General features: G+C 41.6%; 1 protein-coding gene across 1 annotated transcript in view; it reads right to left on the reverse strand.

The window, feature by feature from the left end:
• Positions 1 to 14,333, reverse strand: part of dclk1a (doublecortin-like kinase 1a) — a 40,768-nt gene extending 26,435 nt beyond the window's left edge. Inside the window, exons 1-4 of the mRNA XM_026328056.2 lie at positions 14,227 to 14,333; positions 13,914 to 13,980; positions 12,905 to 13,294; positions 11,920 to 12,269 (exon numbers count right to left, since the gene is read on the reverse strand). Coding sequence (XP_026183841.1) covers positions 11,920 to 12,269; positions 12,905 to 13,259 — 705 coding nt within the window. The 5' untranslated portion in view covers positions 13,260 to 13,294; positions 13,914 to 13,980; positions 14,227 to 14,333. The remainder of the gene's footprint in view (positions 1 to 11,919; positions 12,270 to 12,904; positions 13,295 to 13,913; positions 13,981 to 14,226) is intronic.
• Between the last annotated feature and the right edge of the window lie 1,058 nt (positions 14,334 to 15,391).

Below are 15,391 nucleotides of genomic sequence, written 5' to 3' on the forward strand. Positions count from 1 at the left end.
AGAAAGTAAGACAAGAGAGGTGGCGTGCATATATGAGCTACACAGAGATATACGTGGTTAGACATCTAAATCATTCACTGTCATTCTTTGACACTCTCCATGCTGTGAAGCTAATACCAAACCTACACTTACATGCTGATAGGCACTGATTTAAAAACACTGGGTCACTAAATGCAGCACAACAGGAGCAGGATCATTAAATAAGCGATCCTTTCTTGGTAAGCAGGTCTGCAGAATCTTAATTATTTTGTCTAGAGGTTGCTGATTAACTAATTTTTCATAAACTTTCAGCCCAAGCTTTTAACATTTTTATTCTGTTTGTACAAGACGGATGCTGTTGATTTTCTTACGTCTGTAAACCCCTTACTCTGCCTCAGAAATAGGGTATTTATTATGACAAACACGCTAAGTGACATGCTGGCATGTATTATTTTCTATTTGATTTAGTCGACAGCTCATTCTATACCTGATCTAAACTTTGCATGATTTAGTCAAATAATTTTAATTACACCCCGCAGGCCAACCATCACATTTCAATCCCAAGCCATCAATATTCCAAATTACATTTCACAATAGGCGGAGAGGGATTTACAGGAAGACAATAGTTCATTTATTCACTATGACAAATCTTCTAAAAACCGATTAAGAGCTATTACAATTATGCTGCACGCATGTCTAGCACCACCTGGAGTGTACATAGAAATGCAAAGCTACTGTTATTGCATTTTCATGGGAATTAACAGCCAAGAATCCATTTAGATTCATATTAGACAACGATCAACATCCCAAAAGAAAGTCACTGCTGATATAACCGCATCAACAAAATACCCAATAAACAGATAAATAGTATGCATGTATGTGTGTGTGTGTGTAGATGGGAGTCATCCTGCTTTACCCCCCACAGACTCTAAATGAACCCAACGGGGGACAAAAAACAGGTTTAATCCCAGACATAGACTCTCTGAGGAGTATGGCTCTTCTTAAATATTCAAGTCAAGTCTCTGTGTCTTTGTTGGACACACGTTTTTACATCGACACACACAGATACTCGTGTGTGTGTGTGTGTATGTGCAGAAGCAATGTTATTCTAGTTTCATAACGGAGTGCATATTGCTTTGTTCCCTGATATCCCCTGATATGGTGTTGGTGATTATTTCAGAGGTGAGAGGCTCGACTTTCTAACAAGATGGCTGCGATACAGACGCTGGTGCTGTAATCATTTCCCCAATGTGTCTACCTCTAAGAGTACTTTTTTAATTTTACAGTATTTTCATTATCTTTATCTTTCTATCAGTTTTATATTGCTACAAACCATTTATAGTATTTGATTTATGTTCTGTCCACTTAGCAGAGTCATTTTTTACTTTCAAAATATAGCAAGATTACAATTAATATTTTTATATGCTGTTCTTGTCTCAGCTCATATCTGTAGTCATATATTCATAAAAAGGGCTTTCTCATAGTACCTGAAGCAATTTGAAGATGTTGTATTGAGAAATACTGATGACATGTCTCATTATGTTCAGGCTGATACAGGACTAAACAACTGATTATATAAATATCAATACTTAGTTGCTATTTGACTTTTTTAATCTTTACATTTTGGAGTGTTGGCCACTGAAGTGTTTGACATCTCATCTTTACTCAAGAAAAAAAAAATCAAAAGATTATTTAATTATTAAAATTTAGACAAGAAGACATGTTTTATACTAGCACAGGCAAGGATTATAACTGTCAGATTACTGTAGTACTCAGGTAAAAGTACTCTATAAAGCCAAAATACAGTTCCTTTGTATATTTACTTTTTAACCACGCTTCAATAGAAGAATAAAATACACACATCATCGAGAAGCTTGAACTGGAAAGTTTATGCTTGAAAAACGATTCATTCATGTTCAAGATTTGCTGATCAATTGATTTGATGTATTCATTTATGTAATGGAAATGATTTTTTGAAATCAAAGGATACAGGATATAATTCATTGGTTTTATGCTTGTGTTTTTTGAAAGGACAACTTATCTGTGTAAAGCAGAGGATTTTTGCTTAATGGGAGCAGAGGGATGTGAGTTTGCCTCTCTGACTCAGACCATGTCCTCAGGCCTGGACTGTTGCTGCTGATACCAGAGTCAGCTAAGAGGAGGTTGCTGAAATGAGGCTCTTTGAAGCTTCATCCCAAGATAGAAACTGTTCTACACCAGAAATGTTGGATAAACAGGGAGGAGAGAGAGAGTCATCAGATTGATGAAAAATCAGGGAAGAGGAAGTGAGGGGGAAAGAGTGACAAGAGTGACAGTCTTCATGTAGGCCAGCCTCTGAGGGCACACATTAAGCTGAGGGTAAATTAACATGGGCCAAGACACCAACACACCCTACTGTAGGGTGTGAAAAAGTATGGTTGCCATGGTGATATTGCCTCTAGGCAGTGGTGCATGGCTGTTGCGTGCCACGATGTGAAGACTGTGATAGAGCACGCCATCATTCATATTTTATCTACTATGGGCACGATACGCTACAGAACTGTGTCATTCACACAAAAGTCACACACAAACACATACAAGTGGCACATGACCTGGTTAATATTAAACTACTCACACACACACACACAATATGTCCCGTTTGTAAAAAAAATGATGTTGAGAAGAGGCAGGACTCTCCTGACAAGCTAAATAAAGACAGATGGACCAAAGATTTAGAGGGAAAAAAAAGGAAGGAAATGGACGGAGGGAAAAGAGCAGTGTTGGCGATCTATTCCTGCCTGCTCCTCTGAGCTCTTCTCTCAGCCCAATGAAAAAACAAGCTGCTTTGATGTCTCTGGTGCTTCCTTCTTACAGAGAACCAGCGTTACACAACATCTACCACTGCTGAAACAAGGACAGGAAGAAACCAACAGAGGGAAAGAGAGACTAAAATAAGATGAGAGAAAAGAGCAACAAAGAGTCTGGAAATTGGCAATTTCATAACCCTGCCATCACTTCTCACCCATGTTTATTAAAGTAACAAAAACACTCTGGGTCACGATGCAACCACATTATATAAAACTTTAAATTTCCGTAATACTATTGTAAAATCAAGGCTACAGGAGTGAGGTTGGCAGGTTTACAGATTGTATGTCACATGTCATGCACCTGCCAAACTACAGTCTCCTTCCCTTATTGTCCACTCACACCTAGTTAGTCCAATAAACACCATAGTTCTTACACAACAAAAAGGGCAAAGGACATTGGTATTAGAAATACCCAGAACTAAAAACAGTACAACAAGAGTGAGATAGCAGGACTACACAAAAAGATATTACTCTGTGACCAAAGAGGTGTAACTCTTCTCCTCCTGAAAATGTTTTACACAACAAATGCAGTAATGGATTCAATAAAACAATTCATGTTCTCACTACGCCACCTAGTGTGGAATCACTATGCCTACTGGAGTGTCTCTGCCTTTTTTTGTTCTTCTCTTTCTTTCTTTGTTTCTTTCTTCTTCTTTGACATTAAACACCAATAGCATAACGAAATCTGCTGGTTTAGGGATATGAGATATGAGAGGCCAGCTCATTTAATCTGCCTAACCTTATTGAAAAGGCTGATCACAAACTGAGACAGACAAATGCCTTACACCACATGGTGGTGCTGTTTAATAAGCACACGAGGTGGACAGACTCAAGCCATTCCACACAACAATAATTCAGAAAGCCTTTACATCAGTACTATCACAAAGGAAAGGTGGTATGCAAGATAGAAACATATTGAATTGATGGCAGATAATAAAAGTAGATAGGAAATTTGGTCTTGAATAAAATAAGACAATAAATATCTGGATTTTAAGTGAAGGATCAAACAGAAAGAAAGAGAAAGGCACACAAGGACTTAAAACCGTATGTGGTTTTATTTGAGTTAGCAGACTGGAGCAGCAGACAGAGTAAAACATTTCCAGATCTGGGTCTGTGCAGCGCATTTTGGTCAATAACATTCAAGTGTCAGTCTGGTTGGGAGGGGGTTTGTACGCTCAGGGAAAGGAAGAGGAGATGTGCTTGCAAAACACAATTAACATAAACACAGAGTATTTAATCTCACCTTTTGTCAAAATACAACAACACACAGTCATACGTCCAATGGTCATTTTTGATGCATATATGTACATGTGACTACACAGCTACACACACAGTCAGAGCTGGTGGTGCATAATCGCAGCTTTTAGTGTTTAAACGGTCTGTCTGGTCTGGTTATCACCAGTAGCTCCTGTGAATCAGCTGCTGAGAACAAATGATCAGTAACAATTTCTGGCTCCCTGTCAAATTTCAGGTCTACTTGAGGACTCGTTTGTCAGCTCCTCGCTGTTGAGTGGGAGTTTCTGACAGCCACTCAGAGGTAAGTGAAGTGTAAATGTGTGAGGGTATCCACTGTGGGGGAAAAAAAAAAAATTAATTGCAATTACTGATAATTTAATTGTAGTTACTCTGGTAAGAAACACAGCGGCACTTCTCTGAGACCAAAACAAACAGACCACAACAAAGCCAGAAGAAAACAAAACAGAAAAAGAGACTGGAGACTCAGCCTCTAATCTCCTGTGCCACAATAGATTCACAGTGGTTACATGGAGGACATGGTGAGGTCAACATAATCCTGCCAACAGAAAGAGCATGTTTTGGAGGGACAAGCTGTCGCTGCACGCTTGCCAGGAGAGCTTAGCTCAGTGTAGCTGTCCACGGTGCTGAATCAACCAGCAGCTGGCTGATAGTGCCTGCCCTGCTGCTCTGAAACACTCACAGACTGAAGAGACAGACAAGAAGATGGATACTGAAAGACTGAGATCTACTGACAGCAGATAAAGAGAGACAGGGACACAAAGGGGATAAAATTGTGCAAAGCTGCTGCAGAGGTGAAGGAATACCTAGCAGTAAAGCCATTAAAAATATAATACTAATGACAAGGTTTTATTATTTAGACAACAGCATGTTAGGGCTGCAACAGACTTCGTCAGTATTTCTGAAATATATATACAATACAATATGTTGTGTAGGTGCAACAAATCAATAACTACAAAGTACATTTGTTGTAGAGAAAATGTCATTTGATGTTACGGGGGGAAATACAAACAGCTGAATTTCCATTCATAAATCTTATCTTATCTTATCTCAACTTGCACTGATATCAATAGTGGCCACTTAAGATCTGTAGCAGTACAACAGCTGGTGCTGAAGTCTCTGTAGAGACCTGCTGTCAGGAATATAAAGTACATTAAAATATCTGCAAATACATTTTTCATTCTCACTCTGAACATGAAGTGGATAAAATGTATTTCCCTAGTCTCTGGCAACTTTTTAAAAAATCTCCCTAGACTAAAGGAGACAAAGAAATGTGCAGACAAAGAGCCATGGTGGCTGAAAGGTAGAGGAAAGGCAGACAGGAATCGATCTGAAAGAAAGAAGAGGGACCCTGAGAGAGAAATCACACAGCACATGAACTCCCACTGCTTCAGTCTGCAGGCTGCTCATAGCCATGTAATATTACTCTGTCATCTGAGGATGTCAAATGACAGTGAGATATGGGCAACGAGGAAAGTCAGGAAAAACTAAAAGACAAATAGTAGAAAAGTGAGCAGCAGTGGTGTGAGGTCAATTAATGCTCGTGTTGCTGCGTTCACCTCAAACCAGCACAGCAGACTGCCTGCCTCCTCTGTTGCATAACAACTTATGTAACAGCTTCTGCTCTCCACAGGGGCAGAGCAAACTTCTTTTGGAGCTGCATCTGTATTTCTCTCCCTGTCCTGTATGCATTGAAAGGGAAGACACTTTTTGCAGTCATGAAAGGAATAAAAAATGAGGAATTATGCAATGCTGTTCCCATAAGGACACTAATTGGATGCAACATAGTACCCGCCTCAACGTGTCCTCCTTCTTTTAAAACTTTTCTCTGCTTTTTTTAGGATCCCTTAATTTTAACTTCATAATTTTCTGTCATCCTCATCTGACTGGTTAAATTATGTCATCCCATCCTGCTCTTATCCAACTGCCTCTCTCAAAACGCTCATTCCTCCGCTGGTTTCATCCATCTCTCACTTATTGATCTCTCTGCCCCTTCAGTCTAGTGGCTTAAATCTATTTTCAGGGATGACTGTGCATATGTGAGCAAGCGTGCGTATAATGCTGTAGGGGGACATTTAGTCAGTGCGCGAGTCTTTTCATTACTTTTTGTTTGAGACTTAAACTTACTAACAATTGTTTTCATGTTGATCACTTTCTCAGTTAACCATTTAGTCTATAAAATATCAGAAAGTATAGAAAGTATGGAAAATATGACATTTTGACCAATAGCTGGTTTACTATCTTATAAGACTAAAAACATCATAAAAAACTCCATATGACAACTGATGACAACTCAGTGTCTATAGAAGATGCAACTTGAAACAGGGAATTAGTTCAAAATGGCAGAGTGCAAGAATCCTGCCATGCACTGCACTGTATCTACTGGAGTATATACATACTTTACACTACAATAAATTTATTAGTAAAGCACAGCTTTTGCCTTCAATTTGGAGTCAGGAAGTATTTCTCCTGCTAATGGTTACAACCTGGTTCCTCAGTGACTCCCTCACTGAACCGTTAGACAAAACCTCTGACTGTCAACATATGTCACAGTCCTGCTCTTTAAGCAGCTAAAAGCATGAAGCTGGGACACAATCTTTCAAATGCAGATTAGAGAGTGAGAGAGGCAGGAAGTGCATGAGTCAGTATGTGTGTGTGCGCGCGCGTGTGTGTGTGTTTTGATGTGACTAGATTCAGTCTGCCAGTGCCTGAAACGTCTGCCATCGATCCTAATTTGGCAGCAGATCCTGTAACTACAGACAGCCCCCCGATCTGCCACAGTCGCCTGCTGGTATAGACAGAGACACACACAGGCAAACAAAGTGACTGAAACAGACAGTGACAGACAAAAAAAAAAAAAAAAAATCCATAAACAACACATTGTGAGTAACCTATTTACACAAAAAATGGTAGTTTATTCCTAATATTATTAGCTAAAGAACTGTGCACTAGGTGCATGACACACACAGACACACACAAGATGTTGTGCTGAGTAACTGTGACTCAGCAGAACAACAGGAGCAGATGGACTTTGTTTCCCATAATGCTCCTTTGCAGAACAAAAAGTGATATCCTCAGCACACAATCCATCAAACAGCGATTAAAAACAGCTAAATGCTTTTATTGTGAGCAGAGCATAATCGCTGCACGTAATATGTAATATTTTCAAGTGATGTTGCTGTATCACCCTCTATACAGTCCCTGCAGAGCTGGATACAGACCAAAGGAGAGAACTGAGACAGGGAGGCGACAAAGAGTGAGAGGCAAACTGAGAAAACAGGAGGGAAAATGAAAAATGAAGGCGGGGTGTTGTGGAATAAGGACACACAGAAAGATGGAGAGAGGGGAGTGGGTGAGAAAGGGAGAGAGACCAGAGTGTGGGGGAGAGACAGCACAGCCATATGTTGCAGCTCTTGGATTTGGGGGGTGCATGCAGAGTGTGCTAATTAAATGAGGACTAAATAGCTGTAAAAACAATGGTGTGTTAACAGCTAGAGACAGACAGACTGAAATAAATAAGTAAAGGAAGATGAGAGAAATAAAGAGCATAAAAGAAAGAAAGAAGAAGACGGAGGCTGCAGAGAAAACAGAACAGGAAGATAAAAAAAAGATATGAAAAGCTCTTTAGCCTTGCCAACAAGGAGAAGAACAGGCCAACAATGCGGTTTGAGAAGTGAGGGCTGCACTGCAGATACAGTACAGTGATTAAGTGGTTCATCCTCACACTTCTACAATAACCTCTATTTAACATGTGGCTTTGAACCAGTAGAGAAACATGCCACAGTAGGCTGAGCAGCACAGATAACAGAGGCTGCACAGAAAGGAAAATAACTTGCTCATAATTAGGAATGTCGCTTCAATGACAGACCATATCAAGGTTCGAGGAAGTCTGAAAACTCCTGACAACAAACTTCACAGACAAACAAGGAGTTTATAGCTCATGATTCTGAGGCTGTAGAAGCACAGCAGTGCATAGAGCTAATATGCTAACAGCGAAAAGGCTAACAGGCTGTTTGCCATTCAATTCAATTAGTTAATATTTCCTAATCAGCATTAAACACAATCTATAGCTAATTCTACTGTTAATAAAATTTGTTTTTGGAGGTATTTGGATACAAACCAGAAAAGGTCTGTCCAGTGGGTGTCAGAATCAAAAATCTCATTTTATGAGGACCAGAATAATGAACCACCCAACATGGCAACATCTCTTTCCTAAACCCCCTAAAATGTTTCATACTACATCCATTGTTTAAGGAAAGACAAGAAACATTTTTTAAAAGAGGAATTCTACCACTTCTACAAAATAAATTCTAATTTGCTTCCATGGCGCATACTACTCTGTGAAAAAATTTATATTTTCTGTAGCTCTGGAATGAGCTTTTCTAGACTTAAGAGTCACAGCATGGACTTTTTCATTTTAAACTTTTAATAGACTACAATATAGATATATCTATACCTATTGCCCACTGAGAGACATACCAAAAGATCTTATTAATGAAATACTCACACACAATGCAACCAAACTTAGAGATAACTAAGTGGCATCACTCCATGCACTGGTTGATAATTGCCTACAGTTAATGGCAAGTGATGCATGAGCAGAAATTGAGATGAGTCCATTAAATAGAGTGTGTGTCACTGTCTGTGTCTAAGCATGTGTGAGCCTCGTAAGGCTCAGTGCTGGCAGCTGGGCTGTGCAGCTGTGTGTGTGTGTGTGTGTGTGTGTGTGTGTGTGTGTGTGTGTGTGTGTGTGTGTGTATGTGTGTGTGTATGTGTGTGTGTGTATGTGTGTGTAAACAGAGCTTAGATGCATTAATAGGCGTGCCATGTCCGTGTCCTAAGCCACTTACAGCCCGTCTATCTTCTTTATCAGACGAATCCAACTACACAATCCCACCGTGCTACTGTATGACATCACAGCAGGTTGGCCGGTTTCTAGGCAACTACAGCAAATCATTACAGAAAACTGGCCAAGGTGAAAGCTGGGCCAGAAATACAAGGCTGTGGTAACCCCAAAGGGGAGAGGATGGAGCTAAAAATACCACCCATCTGACATAGTTAACCTGAGACAGTGGGAGAATCAATATAGCAGTGGGGGCGGAACTTGATATACTTCCTCATTCAGTTTCAGGTATTACAGACAGAAATATGATATCCTAAATGAACACAACGGGCCAACCTCCCAGTGAGCAAATAACAAATATTCTTCCATCCAGCCTGCCATATGTCGTCTCCTCTTTATCAGCAGTAACTCTGAGTTGAACTCTTAGTTGAACTTCAAATACGAAAAACATGATCTATTATTCATCTCATAATACTCTAGCTGCCAGACATTTGTAAATAGAATGAAATAATTAGAGTAATTACGCCAAAAAAAATATCCATGTAAACAGCTTTGCAGGCTGCTGCGATCCTTGATAAGGATTAGAGATGAAGAAAAAGCAATGAAGAATAGGCCTGTGGGGATGTACATCCTGCCCCACTGTCTCTGGCCTCATTACAGGGGTTAATGAAGGCAAGAAGTCTGAGCTCTGGTTCTCAGATGGTCTCTCTCAGCACTGCAGCTCTGCTGGGACTCAACATTTACTGGCAGCCAGGCCCAGAAACCTACTTCTTCCGTCAGGCTCAATGACACAGCTCGGCTGACGGCATCAGCCCCCGCCCACAAAAACAAGTACCTACATACGAATGCACCTGCACACACACACACACGTATTCTACTTAGCCATTCAAGTAACCTCATCCCAGTGCGCACTCAAGTAATTACCTTTAGCATATACTCTTGATATTCAATAATGTATACTGCAGAGTCATTCACATACAGTCTTTCCACTAGCCAGCACATCTCTGCTGTATTCATGAATCAATATACTTATATTTTTTTAATTTTGTTGTATATCTAGATATAGTTTAAGTAATTGTTAGCTCATTATTACTTCATAAAACACATTTGATTGTGTCTCAAATTTAATGGCAGTGAGATTTATTTTCTGTTACTCTAAGCCTGATAATCTTTCTCTCTCCATAATGGTTACCATGGATTAATCACATTTCATAGGGAGTTTAAATTTCTTAACCAGTGTTTTCTGAGACCTTTCACACATTCATTTATATGCAATGATGCTCTGATCCAGTCTACGTTTGAATCTGTTTTTTCATCTTTAATTCCATCTTGCCTTAAGAGTTCCTCTTTCTCCCCTTTTCAGTGCAGTTAATAATCACAAATGCAACCTCACCCACATACATTAACCCACGCAGGTGTACACAAACACACATAAAACAGGAAGGAGTTGGTTCTGCACTCAGCCCAGCCAATTTGGCAGTGAGCGTGTTACCATGCCTACAGGCCCAATCAATACAGCATCTAAAAATAGCATAACCATAATAGTCTTACTTCCAAATGCAGAGTGGGTAACTGAGCAAAAGCTGCATTTATTGTGTAATCTCCAAGATAACCGTAACCAGTGGCGACCACAGACTTAGCAAGCATTGTGCAAAAGCAAGAGTTTAATCCCCAAAGGGAGGTTTTTATAGGAAAACCTGATCGTAGGATTTCATTGGCTGGTGCTGGGATCTAAGAGCAGGTCAGAGCTGGAAATCTGGAATGATTGACTGATTGGGTTTATACTGGATCGTTAAATAGACACACACAGGATGACATTCCAATGCCAGCACATACTGATTGATCATGTCTATTAGGAATGAAAAGTCCATAGGGCAAAGAGGGTATCCAAGAGGATGGGTCACAAGATGGCCATTTAGGAGATTTAGTACTGCTGAACGAAACAAAATGGCAGGATGGCATCAAACAAAATCTGCTTCAAAATAATTGTGTTATTCTGATGCAACTGCCAGGGGAAGCGTGGTTTTGTCACAACATTCAATAACAACATGAGCCCGAGAGAGGGGAGCAGACAGAGAGAAACAGTGAGGCAGGGGGTGGCATTAGTGATGGAGAGCTGACATGAAGACCAGAGATCTAAAGCAGGTTCCAAATAAAAGCTGAAACTCTTAATATGCTGTCTGTCTCTTTGTGCCTTCACCTCTCTGACAAATACACACACACATGAACAAGTACAAGGAAAACATGCATGATGTTTACTGCCATTACAGGATCACCTCATTGTGGAGCTGTAGTAAAGAATATGTGCATGAGTCTATGTTTATGTTAAGGTGTGTTCTTTTTATAGCGCCTCACTCCACAGCTGAGACAGGGAGCTGGATAGGTGGGTGAACTATGGAGGGGATGGAGACTGATTTATTTGTGTTCAGACGCAAAGCTCTGGCACACATCTCTACAGCGTGGGTGAGAACCCAGACTCCATTTATCACCAGCTTCTTTCATCTTTACCTTCTCTCGACCTCTTCCAGCGTCTGTGTCGCTGTCTCCACAGCTCTGGCTGTGAACGGGGACACAAATGCTGTTCATTCATAAAAGGCTCATGAAACAAAAATGAGAGTGTGGTCATGAAATATTTAGACTTTTTGATCCTCCTATCAGCCTGTTGATCTTTATCCTCCCCCTCTTTGAGTAACACTAATGGAAAACCACAAACCTTCATACATTTTTCTTAGTTACAGTTTTCAATCACTCTGTCGCAGCTAAAACCATGTTCAAGAAAACTCCATCTTATCTCAATGGGACGGAACAAAACACGACCTCCTACTCACAGTATTGCAAAGGTTTGTCTCTGGACTGGACATTTTCATAGAAACATAAAGTTACTTTGAACAGCGATGCCAACCAACCATGTCTGATGTCCTTTGGCATCATGAAACGGCAAAACACTAACAAATGAATCATCATTCATTCTGTTTGACCAATGCAAAGATCTCTCACCAGTTTCCCCTCCAGCGTGTAGATCTTCTTCACGACACCGGAGTCGAGCTTGATGGCGTCAGTGATGTCAGTCAGGACCTGCTCGTAGGAATGGGCTGTTTTCTTGTTCAGCAGGATCCTCACAGCTTTGCGGGGCTTCACTCCGCTCCTCACCACCGTCACAAGCTTCGGACGTATGAAGTCTTTGTTTTCACGGCTCTCTAGGTCGACGGCCTTGGCGCTGCTCAGGGAAGGAGGCCCGCGGGAGGACACCGCTGAGGCCTTGACATTCACCGACCAGTTGGGGTTCACGTTTTTTGCATAATCCAATTTTTTGTATGCTTCAATGGAGCTGCAAACGTAGCTGCAGCCTGTTGGGGTTAGGGAGGACGAGGAGAGGAAAGCAAGGAGAGACCACATTAAAAAAAACACTCAAATAACATTATATTAAAAATGAAAGAACACAGAGTAGAAAGGTAGATAAAGGAAGAAGAAAGCAAATAGACACATCATCTTGGGATAGCACCTTTGTTCTGTTCAACATATTTTAACCATGTAACAACAGCTGGCACAGCCGACCATGACATGATCCACTTACAATCCCTCCCATGTCACTTCTCTTAATTTAATATTAGACAGTAAAACCAAGATAGAGCTAATCTGAGTCAAAACACTGTCTGTATCAGCATGTGCCCATCAGATGAAAGGCTTTATACTCACATTCATAATAATCTAAATTGGCTCTATTGGATTCATCCTTTCAACAGCGCACTGTCCATAAAACATGTCACTGGGTCTGACCTTACATCATCCTCTAAATGTAAATGGGTCCAACTTCACATTTTCCACTGCTGATCTTTGATTTTGTCTTATTTTTCTTTGACTCTATTCTGTACAGGGCGATGAGGAAGAGAACATCGCATAACAAAGCAGCTGACGGCTCAGACTGTGTTTTTAGAAATCAGGAGTGATGTACAGGTGCGTCCAGCTATGGTTCTCTGCTCACCTTCTACCAGCTGCTCAATACTGGTGATCTTCTTGGAGCCGTCTAGGGTGTAGATGGTCCGGACGCCCTGGGGCAGGTTGACGTTGTCGGACAGGGAGCGGGTCAGGTCAGCCAGCAGGGCGTCAAAGGTCCGGAACCTGTCTGTTGAGATGGCGTATACTATCCCGTTGAAGTACCGGTCTCCGTTGCGGTAGAAGCGGACCTTCTTGGCTTTTTTCTCCGCGCTCAGAGTCTTCAGGGTCCGGTACAGGCTGCAGTGGGCGCTGTGTGTGGGACTCGGCACCCCGTTCATCTTGGCGCTGGAGCGGCCGTGTCTCTGACCTTTGTCCCGCTCGTCGAAATGCTCCATCTCCATCTCTCTGCCGAGGGTCACAAGTACGGCTGTACTGTCTGGGAGACAACGGGAGGATAAAGCTGCGGGGAAAAGTTTTCAAACAAGAGGTGCCGAAAAGGAAGACACAACCCGGGGAGGCGTTTTCACGACTGATAAAGTAGCCTGCCTGCCTGCGCTCGTGGCGGCTGCACAGTCCCAAAATAACTCCCTAATGACAGATTAAGTGCTCTTAAGCCGAACAGCGGACAGTGCGCTTCATGACGGAGTGAGTTGCTCTGAAGCGCAGACGGATGGAGAGAGAGCGACAGTCACGAATCGATAACGGCCCAATAATTTTCCTCTTTATAAATATTCAGAAGCTCCGCGCACAGCGCAGCTTTCAATGTGGGAGCTGCCCCACAAAAAACAAACAAACAAACAAACAAACCCTAAAACAATTATCACAGCACTTAAAGTGTCATTAAAGATACATTTCACTTTCGCGTCTTACGATCAAAGGCGTGAAGCATTAAAAGGAAACACGGAGAAGTGTGTTTTCAGACCACGGTGCGAAAGACAAACTGAGTAATCAATCACTTCCATATCTATTGAAAAGGAGCACAGGGACACGCACAGGGACACGCACAGGGACACGCACAGGGACACGCACAGGGACACGCACAGGGACACGCTTACCTACACGAGCGATTAACGCTTCTGTGACGGTCACCTCCAGTCTGACTGATGCTCTGTTTCCCTGTGGCTGTGGAGAAAAAATAGTTCAGTGAGCCTGAACTGACACTGGATCCTGGCCTGACTGCAGAGAGCCCCCACGGTGCGTCCCTTTGTTGTCCGGTTGATGTGCTCCACCAGCAAACACCAGACAGAGTGTATGTGTGTGCGTGTTTGTATATGCGTTTTTGTGTGTGCGTAGTGAGCAAGAAGCAGAGGCTGGGCTGGGAATGAACTAGGTAGCAGCTGCTTCCCCTCCCATTCCCTTTTCACCCACCTCCTCTCTCCTCCTTCACGTCATTTCTGTCGTGATTTTCATTCAGCCCACCCTTTATTAGGATGCAGACCCACGCTTCACACCCGTGCTGGGGATGCTGCTGGTCCTGCAACCCCCAGCCCAGAAGACACGCGTCGGCTGGAGGAGGTGGGCTTCTCCTTTGAAGCCACATGACTGTGATGCTCAGTTAGGAGAAGCAAGAAAAGAAAAAAATAGAAATCCGTTTATTTTTCACTTGTCGATGAACAAAATCTATTTAACTATTAATTAACTATTAATCTTCATATCATAAACAGGCTACAAGTGAAGTCAGTCAATAAGAGACAAATCTAAGTTATACATATTGCAGTGTATGGGGCAGTTTCAGCTGATTAAAACCCTGAGACTGGAGTGTTAACACAGCAGAATATTTGCATGTGATGTGTTATGTAACATATTTAGTCCCCTCTTCTACGTACTAGGGGTTCTGAGGCAGCTGAAAAGCAAACTATGCAGATCAGCTTTTATGACTATGGAAATGCAGTGTGATAGGTATGATTTGTAGGCAACCCCACTTATTCATTTTTTGAATGAATAGTTCGTTGGGATTGCATGTGTGAGTGATTCCTCTCTATTATGTTGATTTACACAGGACTGCACAAAGCAGCATGAAGGAGGGGGGTGGAGACGATGCTGCTGTCTCATTATCATAAGCTTGTTTCTTCTGATATGCTCTCAAGTTTGTTGGTATTGTGACAGCGAGAAATTGTCCCTCTCAGCAGTGGAAGCGATAAAGAGCGCTGACCTACATCCTGGCCTCCAGAGACCACCCAGCTCCACTCCATCACCACTCCGTGATGAACCATATGTGAGTCCCAGCTTTTATCTGTGCCACTGATGGTGAAAGTTACAGCTCCAGTCATTTAAAATACTGCTCTCCTATCATCCTGTTAAAGTGGTTTAACAGGTGGAAGACACTGTTTTACATATTGAACATTTACAGCTGTGTTATGTAAGACGTTTTATTTTCTTTGTATTTGTGTAATATTTGCTTAATGCTTGTTTTAAAGGCCATTCACTATCCAATTCTGTCTTTTCTGAACCAAACAATACCAGACATTTTAATGGCCAAATGCAGCATGTGATAGCCTCTTTTATGACTGCTTCCATGAGCAGACCTATTTGT

Source organism: Mastacembelus armatus, chromosome 14 (genome assembly GCF_900324485.2).
Source record: "Mastacembelus armatus chromosome 14, fMasArm1.2, whole genome shotgun sequence".
Classification (NCBI taxonomy): domain Eukaryota; kingdom Metazoa; phylum Chordata; class Actinopteri; order Synbranchiformes; family Mastacembelidae; genus Mastacembelus; species Mastacembelus armatus.